The sequence below is a fragment of the Phascolarctos cinereus genome, unplaced genomic scaffold (assembly GCF_003287225.1).
Source record: "Phascolarctos cinereus isolate Bilbo 61053 unplaced genomic scaffold, phaCin_HiC Scaffold_7;HRSCAF=346, whole genome shotgun sequence".
NCBI classification, from domain to species: Eukaryota; Metazoa; Chordata; class Mammalia; order Diprotodontia; family Phascolarctidae; genus Phascolarctos; species Phascolarctos cinereus.
This window is the reverse complement of record NW_027556180.1, coordinates 39,959,779-39,977,992: the sequence shown is the minus strand read 5'-3', so window position 1 is coordinate 39,977,992 and position 18,214 is coordinate 39,959,779. Positions and strand designations below refer to the sequence as shown.

General features: G+C 39.2%; 1 protein-coding gene across 6 annotated transcripts in view; it reads right to left on the bottom strand.

The window, feature by feature from the left end:
- PIK3CA (phosphatidylinositol-4,5-bisphosphate 3-kinase catalytic subunit alpha) overlaps window positions 1-18,214 on the bottom strand; it is an 86,601-nt gene that overhangs the window by 12,715 nt on the left and 55,672 nt on the right. For all 6 annotated transcript variants that reach the window (XM_078147485.1, XM_020980681.2, XM_078147486.1 and 3 more), the window contains 11 exons: window positions 17,840-18,085; window positions 16,270-16,355; window positions 15,678-15,783; window positions 14,897-15,049; window positions 14,629-14,763; window positions 10,784-10,908; window positions 8,323-8,404; window positions 7,833-7,997; window positions 7,454-7,557; window positions 2,266-2,437; window positions 601-707 (listed from right to left, as the gene is read on the bottom strand). In XM_078147485.1, the coding sequence (XP_078003611.1) occupies window positions 601-707; window positions 2,266-2,437; window positions 7,454-7,557; window positions 7,833-7,997; window positions 8,323-8,404; window positions 10,784-10,908; window positions 14,629-14,763; window positions 14,897-15,049; window positions 15,678-15,783; window positions 16,270-16,355; window positions 17,840-18,085 (1,481 nt within the window). The remainder of the gene's footprint in view (window positions 1-600; window positions 708-2,265; window positions 2,438-7,453; window positions 7,558-7,832; window positions 7,998-8,322; window positions 8,405-10,783; window positions 10,909-14,628; window positions 14,764-14,896; window positions 15,050-15,677; window positions 15,784-16,269; window positions 16,356-17,839; window positions 18,086-18,214) is intronic.

The following is an 18,214-nucleotide window of genomic DNA, read 5'->3' as shown; positions in this document are numbered from 1 at the left end:
ACTATTTGGTTGGGGGAAAAATAATCAAATCATAGCATTAACTAATTCTGTTTTTAAAGATCTAATTTTTTTCTAAAGTGTTCTGTCTATCTAACAATAGCTCACATTTCCTTAAGTACTCTAAAAAGGTTTATATAGTGTTTTCTACACAATAATCCTGGAGGTAATTAGTGCAAGTACGATCATTTTCATTTTTACAAATGGTGAAATTGAAGGTCAGAGAGGTGATGTGATCATCACAAATGGACCTGATGTATCCATTCATTCATTCATGATGAGTTCTTCTCCTCTTGCCCAGGCTGGAATGCAGGAGCTATTCACAGGCCAATGCCCCTCTGACTGGCACAGGAACTTTGACCTGCTCCATTTCCTACCTTGGCCAGTTCACCCCTCCTTGGGTAACCTTGTGGCCTCTTGTTCCTGGAGACTCATCAGACTGATGCCCCAAACCGAAGGCAGACCTACAATTGACATGCCCCACGGCAGCTCAGAACTCTTGAGTCAACCTCCCTGGTAGATAGGATTGCAGGGGTGTGCCATCCTGCTCAACTCTGAATGGACCCTTAAATTTCTTCATAAAGGTTTGATACAGCACCATACCTGAGATTTCCTAGTTGATGAGCAGGGTTAAGGGGAGAGATAAAGCCTTGTAAAGCATCCATGTAATCAGGCCGTCTCATTTGCTCAACCAAGAACTTCATCTGTACCTGATATAATAATCACAGTCAATGTCTAAGAACTACAATGGCATAGATTTCATGAAAAGTAAAGCAATCCTTCCTCTTTCATAACTGAGTCTTTGAACTGGACCCTGACACTGGACTGTGGTGCACCTGGCTGAGCGCTAGAAGAAGGCAGCCATAGAAAAGGAGAGAAGCTGGAGAGACAGCCTTGCACTCCTCCTTGGAGGGCATGTGGTGGGGAGAAGGCGAAGGATACTGCTCCGTGCCTGCTGACACTGCACTAGCTCCTGGCTATGGGAGAAAAATCTGGGCATGCCATAGTGCGTTAGCCTACAACCTTATGATTCTTCAGACAACAGTATTACCCTTTTCCCTGTAGTGGGCAGAGACAATCCTGAGAATTTAAAAAACAGAGGATCGGCAATATGAATTCAGCAAGGATCTATGCTCAACTGGGTTCTGTATTTTACAAGGGGTCCAGTATGAACTACAAATCACTTAGCACTACTTCAAACCAGACTTAGAGAATATGCAAATTTATTTAAAATACATTTAGTGATTGATGCAGGGTTTTTTTTATATCTAAGTTCAGTTACTTTAAGGAAAAAATGTTATCTAAATATATATTTTTGATTTCTAAGCAGCAGGGTCTCTCCTGCTGTTCAATTAATACCTAAGTATAACAGTATAATCACTTCACAAGGAATGAACCACACACTCTAGTTGTCCCTTAGGTTAATACAGTGACTTTCTTTTATAGATTTACTTATTTTGGCGTGGGTGGGTGGGTGGTAAGAAGTAGTAGCAACAGAGTTACTGGGATCATTTTCAGGAGACTTTAAAAAACCTGAAAATTTTTCGCTTGTATTCTGTACACTGATCTAAAATCTACCACAAAAAAACAAAGATGAAAACAAAATGAAAAAAACAAACCACAAACAACAAAAAACACCCATGCAGGGTACAATGATAAATAGAGCCCAGATTGTGACTTAAGAGCCCAAGTACTCTATCTGTGCATCCATCACTGGCCTCTGCTTTGTCTCCATGAAGAAAACTGGGCTCTTTTACCCATGCCCCTGGGGTGAAGATGCAATTACAGTAAGATGCCTGTCAATCTCCACACATCACAATCTAGACAGTTATATTGCCTAATTCCAAAACTAAAGAAAATTCCTTTCTATAGTCTATACAATAAAAATGCCATTGCTTTTAGGGGATGTGGCATATAGAATTAGAAGAGAAAGGTCTGAGGGCAGGAAAGATGGAAACCCATTGGAGTTCCATTTCATATTCCTCATTATTATAAGAACTAGCTTGGTGGACTATGTCACCCTAGGGAACTAGGAATCCAGGAGCTGAGATTATAAATAGCTGTCTTTGTCACAAATTTATGGTGTGAATATGTACAAGGTACTCATGTCAGGGACTTCACTTGCTCCACAGCCAACCTTGTGAAAACAACATTACTTTGGCATTTTCATGAATACTGCTTAACAGGATTTTACAACAATAGGCTGGTCTAAGGAAAGAAGCCTGAGACATCTACTGGCTGGGAGGGAACCTATAAGGAAAGACCTACCTTTTGTGTCTCATCCTTCTTTTCCTGTTTGAGAATGTCGGTGAGGTTAATCAGTTTCTCCATGGCCTCTACCTGCCGGTTCAAATGTTTTAGATACATCCCACATGCTCGGCAGTACGACTCCAAAAGCAAGCCAAATCTTTGGCTGACAGTTTTATTATGCATTTCAGACCTAAAATGACATTTTGAAACTTAAAATAGTTCCAAATACTCGATTCTTAGTATCATTTGTAGGTACTACAGAAAGAACTCTGTTTCTATGGATACTTAAATACTTATTAAAACAACAGGTGGGATAAAGTCTGGGAGCTCAGCCTGTGACTTCACTGTTGCGGGGAGCTGAGAATCCCCCTTTCTCAGTGCAGGCCAGAACCTTGCCTGGAGGTGGGACTTGAACTTTGGTCTCCTTGGCTCCAAGGCCAGCCCCCCATCCAGACCCCAGGTTGCAATAACCGAATCTTACACCCCACATCTGGAGGTGAGGGCAAGCCTAATAAGAGTAGACCAATTAGAATGGAGACCTTTAGCTATCACTTGTAAATGGAAACTTTTATATGATTAATATTACCATTAGGTATTTTTTTCAATTAATCGTCATCCATTCATTTGTTATACGAATGGTCAATAATGACCAAAGTTAGGCGAATTCATAGTGAAGTAGAAGAGGAAGAAGCAAAGAGCTATTCATGAAGCTCCTACCATGTACAGAACCCTGAGCCAGGGAGAGGGGAAGATACCCAGATAACTGAGGGGGGTCTCTGACCTCCAGGAGTTTATAGATAAGGACGGAAGGGTCAGATGCCCAAGTACAATGGCTGGGATGCAGAACAGCCTGAGAGCACGTGAGCAGTATGAAAGGAAGCTCTGGCAGGACAGTTACAGTCCTCTGGCATAGGAATACCCCCACTGCTCTAAAATGACCCAGAATATGTCAATTTTAATTTCATTTCAATAAAGTAATTATACAACTTGTCAGGTTGGGCAGGCATGGATGGGCAGAGTGTGAAATATTATACCTGGTAAGGTGCCAGATTTCTCAGGGTACTGAAACCATATCAGACAAAGTGTCTTTATATTAAAAAAAAAAAAAGGTCAGCTATGCTTATTATTGCATATGCCACCTCCAGTAAAATATTATCTATTATTTGAGGATGCTAGGTGGCACAATGGAGAGTGTGCTGGGTTTGGAGTTCAAAGAATCTCAGGAAGGCCTGAGTTTAAATCCAGCCTCAGATGCTTCCTAGTTGTGTGACCCTGGGCAAGTTACTTAACTTTGCCTGCCTCGAGTCCCTCAAATGTAAAATGGGAATAATGATAGCACCTCCCTCCCAGGGTTGTTGTGAGGATCGAATGAGACAGTATTTGTAAAAGCACTCAGCACAGTGTCTGGCATGTCGTTGGCACTTAACAAATACTTGTTCCCTTCTTATTCTTCCCTAACAAACTTCAGTTTTTCACCAACAAACTTGTTCAGATGAATAACAAGTAAAAATGACACGAAAAACCTTTGAATAGTTTAATCCTACTAGCTCTGTGACACCTGTTCAAATATGAGCCTGGATACTTTACTTAAAACTAAATTCAAAAGTTCCTCACAATATTTTAAATCTTGGAAATGTGTTCAATGAAATCTAGACCATGGGAACTACTTAGCAGGCAACATAGTCCTGCTGAATCAATTTCAAAGAAATTGCAAGAGACCAACTGATTACTGACATGATTTAACTTTGCATGTATAACTGATGAGGACCAATGTTATCACCAGAAGGGACCAAGGGAACATTGCTAAGAATTACAAAATTTTAGATTAGGGGTTCTTCACTTGAAGTCTATGGACCCTGATAAGGGTTCATGAATAGACTTCAGGGAGTCTCTGAAGTTAGATGGGAAAAAATTCACATCTTTATGTTCACTAATCTCTAACTGAAAGTTAGCATTTCCTTCAATTATTTAGAAACCTTCTTCTGAGAAGAGGTACCCAGACCTCATCAGACTGCCAAAAGGGTCCTTCATACAAAAAAAAGATAAAGAACTCCTGGATTAGACAAAGACCTTAGGGGGTACAGTCGGTATTCTTATCCCCACTGCTGACTGAATGTAGGAGATTAAGAAGAGAAAGAACAGTTGCCTAAAAAGGTGATGTCCGAGAACGGGATTTCTATGTATGGACTGCGTCTGAATAGATGAGGCTGGTTTTTGGTCAGGAAAGGAGAACATCTAGTAAGGGCCAATAAAAAGATATTTGCCTTAGAGTCATACATAGTTCTGATCAAGACATCTTTAAAGAGAAAACCATCCCTGTAGATCTGTCAATCCTGGTATCATGAGAGATTAGGAGGTACAACACAAGCAGAACAGCAGAAGAATGAATCACTAATCCACAGGAGATGAAATCTAGGAAAAGAGCTGGTCCTAAAACCAACATCCTCTGATCTCTATATGCAAATGCATAAAGTATGGGCAACAAATAGAATGGATCAGAGATATTAATGCAAAGAAGCAATCTGACTTCAGACATCACCAAGACTAGGCAGGGTTTCAAACTTGGAATAAAGCTCTGGAAGGGCATTCTTTAATCAGAAGGAAAATCTAGATAAAAGACAGTGGAGAAATAACTGAATGGGAAAATATGTTCATGATGAACATCTGGAACCTGAAGGGCAAACACTGGGGAGAAAACCTGGGAAGGCATCAGTGGGAGAGGGAGCAAGCAACATGGCTATGGAGCATATCACAGACCATCTGGATAGAAAGAGAAATCAGACGAGTTTGGGAAACAAGATCACAAACCTGGCACGGAAACATGTAGGGATAGAGGGCTTCCCATCAACACTGTGGATCTGCTGGAGTTTCCTCTTTGACAAAAGCAGAGCTGCTGGTACCATTTGTGACTTGCCTTAATGACAATTAATCCTTCAAAGGATAAAAGCAGCTGCAAAAGGAGTGATATTCCAGACCTGATTCTGACCAATAAGGAGGAACTGGCTCCAGAAAGAGAAATACTGAGAACCTTATTAGAGAGTGATAACTCTCATAAAAAGTTCGTGATAGAAAAGAAGAGGAATGCCAGTCAGAATCTGACAATTGCAGTAGGCTTTTGGAAAACATAAGGAGAAGACTGCATAGCCAAACTGCTCTTCTGTCTTCTAATTTATACCCATGTCCATTCTGTCCTCCACATAATAGCCAAAGTAATCTCCCTAAATCATAGGTCTAACCATGCAACTCCACTGCTCAAAATATTCAAGGTTCACTATATTGCCCCTAGGATAAAATACAGACTCTTCAGCTCATTATATAAAGTCCTTCCTGATCTGGCTCCAGCCTACTTTTCTAGACCCAGTTGGTCTCCATGAACTCCCTGACTTCACACCTTTGCATGGAGGTGTCCTCCATGCTGAGAACACATCCCCTTCTTGCCTTGGCCTCTCAGAATCCCCAGCTTCCTCCAAGACTTCATTCAGGTGTCACCACCTGCTCTGCTGGAAGCCTCTTCTGATCCCTCCAGTGGTTAGTGGTTTTCTCTCATATTTGCTTAGCTGTTTCCCCATTTGTAGGCTCCAGTATTGTGCAAGTTCCCTGAAGGCCAGCACTGTTTTCTGATTTTGTATCCCTAGCACCTAGCACAGTGCCTTCCACGTAGCAGTAGATACTTGATGGGTTTAATATCTCTTGTGGATGCTCCAGGGATCTGTGTGGGACTCAACAATTCTATCTCTGGTTTGCATCAAGTTACAGAAGACATATTTCCCATATCTGCCAAGGACACACAGTCGGGAGAGCTCAACAGGCTATCAGGATGGGCCATAGCTAATGAGAGGAGATGGATTAGGGATCAATGTAAAGTTCTAACCACTGAGGCTCAAAAAAGCTATCTCCACAAATAGTGGATCCAGAAGTCATGGCTTGATGAGGGTTCCTGTGAAAAAGACCTGGGGTTTTAGTGGATCACCAAGTCAATCTAAGTCAACAGTGGTGAAATGGAAGCCAAAAAGCCCAATGTTTACCTTGGCTTGACGATGAGAATTCTGCACAGGGTCCAGAACAAGGGTAGCAAACACTTGATTCTACTCTGCTCTGTTCAGAATACATCTGCAATTCTGTGTTCACCTATGGATACGCCTTTTTAGGAAGGACACTGACAAACTGGAGTAAATTCAGAAGAGGGTGATCAGGATGGTGGGGGGCCTGTGGCCCATGCTTTGTAAAGATAACATGAAGGGAGCTAGGATTTTGCAAAGCAGGAGAGAAGCTAATTACCTAATTACCTGAGCCTCTTAGAATCCTTAGCTTCTTTCAAGGTTTAGCTCAGGGATCCTCTCCTTTGGGTAGCCATTCTCGACCTCTGGTTGTTAATGCTCTCTTCCTCTTTAAATTATATTGCATTTATTTATCTGTTTACATATCCTGTTCTCCCAGGAGACTCCAAGCTCCATGAAAGCAGGCATGTCTTACTCATGCATCCATAGCATCTCTTACGGTGTCTTCCACATTTGGCAGGGTGTGGATATTCTCCATGGGCAAACTCCATTCACTTATGGACACTTGCAACTCATCCACAACCTATTATCTGGAGAGCTGCCTGGGGCAGTAAGGATGTAGATCATTTGCCCATGGTCACACAGCTAGGATGTGCTACAGGCAAGAGTTAAAGCCAGATCTTCCTTACCAGTCGATTGGCACTTCTACTCAGTAGTCTATGCTGTCCTGTATATCATAAGAGCTAAATAAATGTTTGTTGAATAAATGGCTGAAAATGATAGATATTTTCCACATATTTGAAGAAATGTCAAAGAGAAGAGGGATTCAACTTGGTCTGCTGGGCTCCAGAAGGCAAAATTAAGACCCATGGGTCAAAGAAGCAAAGGGGAAGCTTTTGGTTCCCTGTCCATCACACCTCACAGAGCAGTCCCACACTTGGAGAACACACTCCTTCCCTGGATGTTCACTGGACTTGTCAGAAGCACAATTTGGCCAGATGGCCTTGGAAGTCCCTTCAGTGCCTTCTGACTAACCCCCATAAATCCTCATCTGCCCCATCCCAGCAAACCATAAGAGCTACACAGAAACAGGCTCATTGATTCTATGCTCTAAGGGAGAAGTAAATCATAACTGATAAATACCTAATGCTCACAACATGATATACAACTACAGAATTGGATGGGTGAGAGAGGGGAATGTAACTTACTTTAAATGCCAAAAGAAAAAGTGTCCTATCCTTTGATTTGTTAGTGCTTTCTTGAGTAAAAATCTCACAAGAAGGTTATCCAAATATTGTTCATACTTCAGAACCTAATGAACAAAAAAACCATTATATGAATTGGAGAAAAATTTTTAGATGGTTAAAGTTTTGAAAAAAATGTTCAAAATGAAAGTTGCTATTGTGCTTTTAGTACAATGGATTAGAATTTTCACATTTTAGAAAGAATAAACAGGTTAGTTACACATTAGGTAGTTTTTGATTTTATATATTTTATATACCTTAGGAGAAAACATTTACTATAAAAATTTAAATCAAGATGATGTTTTATGGGTGAAATCTCAATTGATAAAATACATGAGCATACCTGAACTAGTTGAATTAAGTACTGAGAAAGTTTGTCATCAGTTAAATATTTCTCCAAGCATCGAACAGCAAAAGCTCGAACCATAGGGTCTGGATAGTTACAGTCCAAAAGTTCCATGGCCTGTTCTGGTTTGATTGGGGGCCAGTCTTTTACCAAGCAATACATCTGTGTGTGAAAAGACAGTTATGTGTACACATCTTACATACACATAGTCAAGAACAAAGCTTACACAAATGTGTTAGTTTCCAGGTTCTGAAATTAACTAAGGCAAAAAATATTATGAATATATAATTTAAACTTTTCTACTTATTTTATTAGCTGAAGTAGCATCATTTTATATACTCAGTTAATCCTAACAGGAGATGTTTTTTTTACCATTGATTACATACTTCATATGTTTGTTGCTTAGAAAAAAATAAAATCCATCTATTGAGACATGCTCATTTCACACCCGTTTCTCTAATACTGGCACGTATGTGTGTACATTTACCTGGGCTACTTCATCTCTAGAATTCCACTTAACAGACAGAAGAAGTTTAGGTAGAATTTCTGGTATATTGACACAATAATGCCTGTGCAAAAATAAACAAACAAGCAAATTAAACACATACATTTACCTTGTTTGCACATTATTCAAAAGTTTTCATTGTCTAATTATCAATAATTCATAGATATCACTATAATTTTTAAATAAGTAGATGGAGGGCACAGAGGATAGAGTGCTGGACTCGTAGTCAGGAAGACCTGAGTTCAAATACTGCCTCACACACTTAGTAGCTGCGTGACCTTGGGCAAGTCACTTAACTTCTGTCAGTCTCAGTTTCCTTAACTGTAAAATGGTGATGGTAATAATAGTCCCCACCTCCAGAATTGTTGTGAGCAAATAAGAGTATACATATAAAGCAATTTGCAAGCCTTAAAGTGCTATATAAATGCTAGCTACTATAAGTAGGAAAAAGGAGAGCAATGACAAAAATAAAGGCCTATGTACACAAATATGTTTAGTCATTTGTAGTAAATTTTGTAGAAGCAAAGAACTGGAAACAAAGTAGAAACCCATCACCTGGGGCGTGGCTGGGTGAACTGTGGTCTATGAATAGGATGAAATTTTAGTTTACTTTAAGAAAAGATGACTATGTTGAATATAGAACGTGGGAAGGCTTATGAAGTGAAGTAGGAAAACAACATACACAATAACAATGATGTAAACAGAAAGACACCAAAATGATACCAAAAACTCAAAACCAAATGTGAAATTATCATGCCTAACTCTTGGCTCCCCAATAGTGGTGCGAAGGCACTTTCTTTCTCCCTCATTCTTCTGTGCACAGGTGGGGAGCTATGGGTGTGGAACACTGCACGTGTCAGACTTTTTGACACGCACATTATTTTTGCTGAACTGCTTCTTCTCCCCCCCCCCCCCTTTTTATTCTTTGTTATAAGGGTGAACTCTCTGGAACAGATAGGGGAGAAGGACAAACTGGGAAATGTGGGCAATATGAAAAAGAAGAAATCAATAAAATTTATTTTAAGAAAAGATAAATAGGAAACTTATAATGGCACTAATCTAATGAGGAAATGAATAGGAAAGACAGATCTGGGGCCAGAAGAGAGAAGAGGGACTGTGCCTGCGATCTCCTTCTCCCAATATAAGTCAGTGCCTTCTCTGCAACTCTGGGTCTTAGAAAGTTGCGTAGCATACTGAGAAGTTAAATGATGAGCCATTCTGTGTCAGAAGCAGGACTCAAATCCAGCTTTCCTGGCCTTGAGGCCGGCTCTCTACCCATTACACCGTGCTGCCTCTTCTGTTAGGGCAGAATGACTCAAAAAGCTTTCTAAACATATTAGTCTTAAATTCATTTGTCCACTCATGCAATATGAAACAGATTTATTGTGTAGCAGTAGTTTCATTGAAGCCACTGGACAAAATTTCAAACATCTCTAGACCCTTGCAGAAATGTCAGATAATACCTTTTAGTCAAATACACAAATTTGCACCATTCAAACTATATTAGCTCATTTTTTCATTCCTGAAAACTAGACCTAAGTACAATTCCTAAGAAAGTAAAAAAAAGAGAGATTTAAAATGAGAAATGAAAGTAAGTTTTTTATTTAAAAAAGTAAAAGCAATAATCAGTTCTCCATCATTAACTTACAGGAATGAAGCCCAGAGAGAGAATACTGGGAACCATAGCTGGGCCCCAATCTCAGTTACTCACTCATTTCAGTTTCTTCACCCAATAAACCTTTTATGAGAGTTGCTAACAATTAGTGAAATTAGCTAATTTAAAATTCCACTCAGAACAAAATAAAGATCCCAGGACAGGCAGTGGAAGAAGGACAAGAAACAAGGATGATTCTCGAATGTTCTAAGAGGAATTGGAACTTTTAATTACCTGGAATGGGGAAGGGAGGAAGCAAAAGGTCGAAGAAGACATGATCTCATTACTCTCTCTCCCCTAACTGATCTACAAGATGAAGTACACTTACCACGTGCCCCGTGCCTCAGTTCTAAGCCCCGAGAAAGAGATCGTATCTGTACTACTTACCTCCCAGGGTGACTGAGGATCAAGTTAAAATAAAACTGAGGTCAAGGACTTATAAATCATCAAGTATTATTATATAAATGCTACCGATAGGATGAACCTTGACATTCAGAAGGACAACCCTGATCATGTAATTTACTAAGGTAAGAGAGAGAAGACATATTTTACAGACTTTTAACAGGGTTGAAACAAAAAGGTTTTCAGAGCTAACCAGAAAATTAAATGAAGTACAACACTTAACTGATCTAACAACTATAATTCTGAGCCGTGTACACTGTGAAATACATTTTCCTTTACAATAGATTAGATTTATGGATAGGTCTGTAATAAAATAATAGTCAATTAAAATCAATACTATGCTTTACAAAAACAAACCAGACTTTGAAAGTGTCTTTTAACCCTGACCTGTGACTCCACAGAAAGTCCTTTTCTTGCTCAGTGATCTCAGACAGAGGGTCTCTTGTACAAATTGCCCGGAGCTGTTCTTTATCATTTTCTCTTAATTCATTATCTCGAGCTATCCTATTACTCTGTGAAACAAAGAAACACATTAGTTACAGTATGCCCCTGTAGTACTTCTTTCTCTATTCATTTGAGTTAGACACACTAACAGTTAATAAAGAGATATTCAATGCTGCTACAGTATTAACATGGACTATCTGAATGGCAAGAGTATGTGAGATAAGCTGGAAAGGCCAAATTTCTAGTTGGTACTCTCCAACAAATTCTTGGTGTAAGTCTGGCTAAATTACATGAAATCCTGTACTTACTACTAAATGGATGACAGGGCCTGAACAAGGCGTAGGGAAAATAAATAATGGGCAATTCATTTCTCTGGCTCCCAGTGTGGCCCCTTCCCATTCAATTGGAATCCAGTAGGAGACTGGCAGAGAAACGAATGAAAGCCCTGAAGGTCTTCAGGGGGAGGCCCACTCTAAAGCATTCTTGGGACTTTTCCTACATTCCTTTTGTATATAGGAATGGGCCAGGTGGCCACTGAGGTCCTTCACAACTCTCAAATTCTGTCATTTTGTAGCAATAACTACTATTTAGATGTGTACGAAACATGTGAGGAGCACTAGTAAAATTCTACAAGCCATATGATAAAAAGTCAAGTAAAAAAGCCAACTGCATTTTCTTAGAAATTATGCATTTACTTTTCATTTTGTTTGGTTTTTTTGCTTGGCAATGGGGTTAAGTGACTTGCCCAGGGTCACACATCTAGTAAATGTCAAATGTTTAGGCCGGATTTGAACTCATGTCCTCCTGACTCCAGGGCCAGTGCTCTATCCACTGTGCCATCTAGCTGCCCCTTAAATCATACCATTGTTGGATGCTGAACCACTGGACAGTGTTAAGGACTTTGGCAACATGAACCTTCTTTTCTAGGTTTTCAGTAGCACCTGCAGGAACAGGTCCAGGCTGCATCTCTACAGGGGTTGCTTCCAGGAGGATGGCTGAGGGCACTGGGCTGGAAGCAATGCTGCTCTCCAGGGCTGTGGGTCTGGGGTTCTGGTCTATCTCTATCAAGGTCTGAGGGGAGATGGTGGTGGTTTGATTAGCTTATCGCTCCTTCAGGTTACCTCGCTACTTTGGTTAGGCTGGAGTGCTTGCCCCATGGGTGGCACCTAGTTGGCAGCTGGTGGGGATAGCTGGCCCCTCTCTATGGGAGCCACTTCCCTGAATGATAGCTATGAGTGTTGGGCTGGAAGCAGGACCAGTGGTCTTGAGGGTGCCACAACTCCCACGATCTCCAGGCCCACCTGCCTGACTGTGGTAGTGGGTGTGTAGTGGTTGCCTATGGTGATGAAGAAAGTGGGCCTCTTCTCCAATGATTTCTCCCCTAAATGATGGCTGCAGGGGCTGGGCTGGAAGCAGGTCTGGCAGTCTAGATGGCACTACCATTCCCAAGGCTCTTGGGTCGTGGGCTGTAACCATCAGGGTTTGAGGTGAGATGGTGGTCAAAGTGACGGTGGTGATGGTCTGACTTGCCAGGCATATGCTGCCCACTATTTCTCCCACAGGGTGCTTTGCTGCTTCAGCTAGGCTGGCTTGTCTAGGTGTGCTTTGCCATTTCTGATAGTCAAAATCAAAATCTGATCGACTCAACTGATTTTTGGTTCTGAGTACTACTTCTTTCCCCAAAAGCAAGAAACTTTACTTATATACAATGGATTCTGTGAATACATGTTAAGCCTATATTCTCTGGTCATGTGAACCCAAATTAATTTAACACAGTTAATGCAGTGAAATTGATGATCCATAACATCTAGAACTTGTGCTAGATAAATACATATTTACTAGTTACTAAGAGCTTCTGCTATCACTACTTTATAGTCTAACTTTAATGGCTACAGTTGTATTTTCAGTGTTAACTACAGAATAATACAGTTCATAATTGCAGTATCCCAAAGTGCCTATAGATAACTGCTTTCCTCATATCATTATTGTTTGGGGAAGTTTTTTTAGGAGTTCTCTCATGCAGGATTACTGACTTTCCTTCCCATGAACTAGAACCAAATATCAGTAGAAGTACAAGGGAACAAAGATATTTTCCTCCTGGGAGAAACTTGGCTCACTTGGCCTTGGAAAATAGCATCGAGTAAATGGCTCTCCCTTTGTGTTCAGCTGGGCTATGATTCCAAAGATATATTCAAGATAAGACATCTAACCATCTGACCCACTGTAATTTTTCTCTTAGCACCTATCAGTTCTTCTAGTCTCATAATTAAAATGAATTTGTGACAAGGTAATGACTGAGTTTTGATTAAGTGTCATTTGTTCATCTTCCTTACCATCACCAAGGTGTAAAAATACTTATTTGTTTTAGGGAGGTGGTAGTTGTGATAAAATATAATGCTCACTTTACTAATGATCAAAGGTGGTCACTTGTAAAGACAGCAACATGGGAAGCTTTGAACTGCCATGTTAATGATAACTGTTAATAAGACAGAACCATAGTGCCAAGGGTCACAGATTTAGAACTGGAGGGGACTTCAAAGACTATCCAGTCGAACTTTGCCATCTCACAGACGAGGGACCTAAGGGCCCAGCAAACAAAGGGAAGTGATTTGCCCACAGTCACACAAATAATAAGTGGCAGAGCAGGGACTGAAACTCAAGTCTTTGACACCAAATCCACAACCCCATAACCCCATGACCCAGAGGAGCCAGAGCTCTTAAAGGCAATGCAAGATGACCATGAGCTCTGATGACAGCTAACATGCCAGAGTGCCCTAGATTGAGCTGGGTACAGAGAGGCCAATAGAGGCAGGCAGACCACTAAGTGATACATTCTTTGAATCCAAGAAACAAAGAAGAATTAAAACTGGCCCTCAGTCTTGCACAATCTCCTTCTGCCTCTGCAGTCATAGAGACAGACTGGTGGGAAAAACTGTAGATATTACTAAGAATAAGACTGTTTTTAGATCACCTAAAATGCTAACTTAATAATACCACTATAGATTATATAAATATCCATAGTATTATGTGTTATATATTATCTCACATGTCAGAATGAAAGTACTAGCAAACTTTAGATAAAAGGAAATGTCTACCTGTAATCAGTATAGTAAGTCAGAAGTAGGAAGAAATAAGATATAAATAGCTACATCATAAAAATAACCACAATTAAGAGGTTATGTCATGGAAGGCTAGACTATTAAGAAATGTCATAAATGCATCATTAATCAATTTCAGGGCTGTCATTGACTAAGGGAATTGCAATACTTCTAAAAGACCAAAAGCTTTCTAGACACATAGTAATGGCAGTGTGGCATAGGAGAGAGGGTACTCACTAGTCCTGAGGCCAGGAGACTTGGATTTGAGATCTGGTCCTAACACTTAGGACATAAATTATTCCTGGGAAATTTGTTTTCACCTCTGAGTGACTGTTGGCTAATCTGTAAAATAGGAATCATAGTACCTATACTACCACCTCACAGGGTAATTGTGAGGAGAATACTCTCTCTACCTAATTGGTATATAATCATGAATTACTATTGTTGATATGAGAAAAAAATTTAATTCTATCATTTCCTCCTATTAAACCATATTAATACATAAAAAGGACACTTGCTATATAAAAAATACTTCCTTGCTTCAGTGTCATCTGATAAGGGTGACCAAGTGAACCCTTGGAACCCTTGCTATAACAAATTCATGTATAGACAGAAAGTCCACTGGTCAATGGTTATGTATTTTTGTAAAAACCTAATGCTCTATTATTTTCAAAAGTAAATTTGTCTTACCAGCCCAGCATGGGAATAGTTAAATCCTAGTTCTCGAGATACAGTCCAATTAGCATGTTCTTCAATCACTGACATGTCTGGGAACTTTACAGGATTGCTAAACCAGTCAAATTCCAGCTCTAAACATGGAGTTTCCTAGGAGAGGAAAGAGGAACTGTCATTTATAGTCCACTTAACTACCATAAGTTAGCAAATATTTCTTATTTTTATTCATCTTTTTTCAAAAATGATAAATGATTTTAAAGTAAACATGAAAGCAACATCTGACCTTATTGGGATTTGACCCAGTAACTCCAATGGGATTCAGCAAATCTTCTAATCCATGAGGTACTGGCCACAGATTCAAAGCCATTTTTCCTGATACCAAAGTGTCTGTATAATCAAAGAGGTTGATATTTCCCCAAGCCAACGGGCAATGTTCCTTGAAAGAAGAAAAACAATGAATATTCTTTAGTTATTTCTTCATAGACACATTTCATTGCAAAAATAAATTTTTTTTCAGACAATGGCTCTCAATGACATTGTTTTATTGTAAAATGTTTGTATTTACAAGAAGCAATTTTATTTTTCAAAGCTTAAGTGTTGGCATATCTCTGCTTTCTCCCATTTAAATCTTTAATTTTCCTTTCATTTTATTTATATGGAATGTAATTATGAAAGAAGTAAGAAAGCAATTTAGTCACTTGGTGAATAGATTAGGTGGTTCATATTATTTTTAATAAATGAACTGCAGGAAATATTTCCTATCTTAAACAGAATCCTGAAATATACATAGATTTTCTTCTTCCCAAGGCTATGTAAACATCACGGTATTTTGTTTGAGGGCTGTGGCATGGGGAAGGGGCTCACTTTTTCTTGTGGTTTAAAAAATTACATCTGAGATGAGATTTGAACATAGATCTACTATGATTCAAACCCAAACATGCCAGGCCCCAAGTACTGCTCTTTATTCACTGTGCCACTGTGATGTAACAATTTCTATTAAGAAAATGCAATCAGGGCATGACGAAGATTTTCAAGGTAAACATGTTCATTCTTCAAGTCCTTACCTCTTTTGCCCCTTTCCTGCCTTTAACAGAACAAATGGAAAGGCAAAGTCGAGCAGCACGTGGAAGATCAGGAATGTATATATCATACATTAGCCATTCATTCCATCTAGGAAATTTTTAAAAGGTTAAACAGAATTCAATAGTTAGATCAAAAGAGCTAACGAACTTTTGCACCATGATTAAAGTTAGGTTATTATCAGAAAGTCAGTAGGTGGATGAAATGAAAGACAATCTGGAAAATATATCTTAATTTTAGGATGTCTACTTTTTAAGAAGCAACACAAAACACTTAGGTCAAAGAATTAAGGAAAGATATCATAAAACATCACAGAAAGATGGGTAAATTGGGTTATTAAGCAATAAATGCCTTTTATTTTGCCAGTGTATTAATTATGAAATTATACCTATGGTGTTTAATTAACTGATGTGTGAGTCTGTGGTCTGGAAGTGCTATCCTCTTTTGTCCCTACTTCTTTTTATCATCTTAATCATCTACAACTAGCGACTTAAAATTATCTATTTTTTTAAACTAGACATAATCATAAACACAAATATGACCTCAGTAATAGAAACCGGCATACTTCCTCTTTACCTGGGATTGGAACAAGGTACTCTTTGAGTGTTCACATTGTCACATAATGGCTCTCCCCCATGGCAGATACCTGTTCGAACATAGATCTAAAAAAAGAATATAATATTAGCTAGGATAAAAGTAACATAACCAACATGGCTTTACTATTTCTTTTAGTAGCACCACCATCCATTTAGTTCCTAGTACTCAAATTGTTCATATCACTTGGCCTCTTCCCTCACCTTCACTTCTTACATTCAACCACAAGTTGATAAGTTTTACCTTCAAAATATTTCTTGTACCCATTGTCTTTTTTTTTTTAAACAAACCCTCCCATTGTCACCACAATAATATTAATGTTCAGCACCACCTTCCTGGCTCACTGCAATGGTCTTCTTCTAGGACTTCCTACCTCCACTCTCTTACTTCTCCAGCCTATTCTTTGACTTAATCTTCCTTAGGTATCCATCTGGTTGTAGCATCAAAATGTTTGTTCAAAAATGCTTCCATAGCTCTCTATACCTATTGAATCCAGTTCTCCCTTCTTAGTCTAACCATCCATAATCTGGCATTAGCCTAGCTCTCTAGCTGGATCTCCTACAACTTTGCCTCCATATTGCTCCATGATCTAGTCACACCTTACTACTTGCTTCATCCCCATGGAACCTAAGTTTCTTATTTCTATGCCTTCACTCATATGGTGCTCATTATGCTTAGAATTTTTCCATTCTATTCTCCTAACCAGCATACCTATTCCTTCAGGTCTAGCTCAGATGCTATATCATTCATAAAGACTTCCCACATTACTCCAGTCCATAAAGATCTCTCTGTTCCTTGGATGTCACATCAAATACATAAAGGAGATAAAAGCATGTATTATAGTTTATCTTTGATATCCTCCTTTGAGACTCCATGAGGATGAGAACCATGTCTTAACTACTCTCAGCACCTAGCATAGTGCTCTATATATACCGGGCCTTTAATGGTTTCTAAATGCAATTGAATAAAGCACCTCCTTCTTAAAACAAATATCAGATATGTTTTTGTGCTTTCTTAAGTCTGCTACAAAACCAGCTAACATGGATTGGTTATGCTGCCTCCACCAATCAAAATGAGGAAGGTAAGCAGAACCATTTGAAACACAGGATTTCCAATGATGGAAAAAAAGCCTAGTAGTAGAAACTAGAAAAACAAATAAAACCTGATTTCCGTATTCTCAGACAGGGTTGGGCTATTGTCTAGATAGAAGGATGCTATGTTATAGCAGAGACAGAACTGGATTTGGAGTCTGAGCCTGAGCTGCTTGATCCTTGGCAAATTATTGGCCAACTCTGAATTTGAATTTCCTCATCTAAAAGTTGGTATAAATCCACCTGCCCTTCCCACCTCACAAGGCTGTTGTAAGGATTAAATAAGAGAGGCCCATAACACTAGCACTGTGTAAATAGAAGGTATTATTACTACTATAGGCCCTTGAATACATTCCATGGCAGGCTAATACAACTTTACCATGTCAGTACATACAATTGAGGGAAACACAGACATTACAAAGTTATTTCTTTGTAGACTAAGAATCAGCATTTGAATTTACCTTGTCAATGTCTCGAATATTTACATTTACATAAGTTGCACAAAGAATTCTTATGCGGAGTGCACTATTTATGCCCCAAAGGGATTTGGTTGAAGCTTCTCCATTCATGTATGGGGTGGCTGTGGAGATTCGCCTGGAATAAGATGGCATTGTAAAAGTATCCAGTGGTAGCTGGGTGTAAAGACTTTCTTTAGCCATCAGCATCAGATTGGGCATCCGACCAAGCATTATACAGCTTCTTATGTACTGTAACAAATTAGAGGAGGGAGGGGAGGAAGATTGGTGCCTGTATTTTTTTTTTCTTTAGAGATAATGCCTACAAATATCAAAAGGAAAATACTTATATAATGCACAAAGATAAAAACAATCAGCATT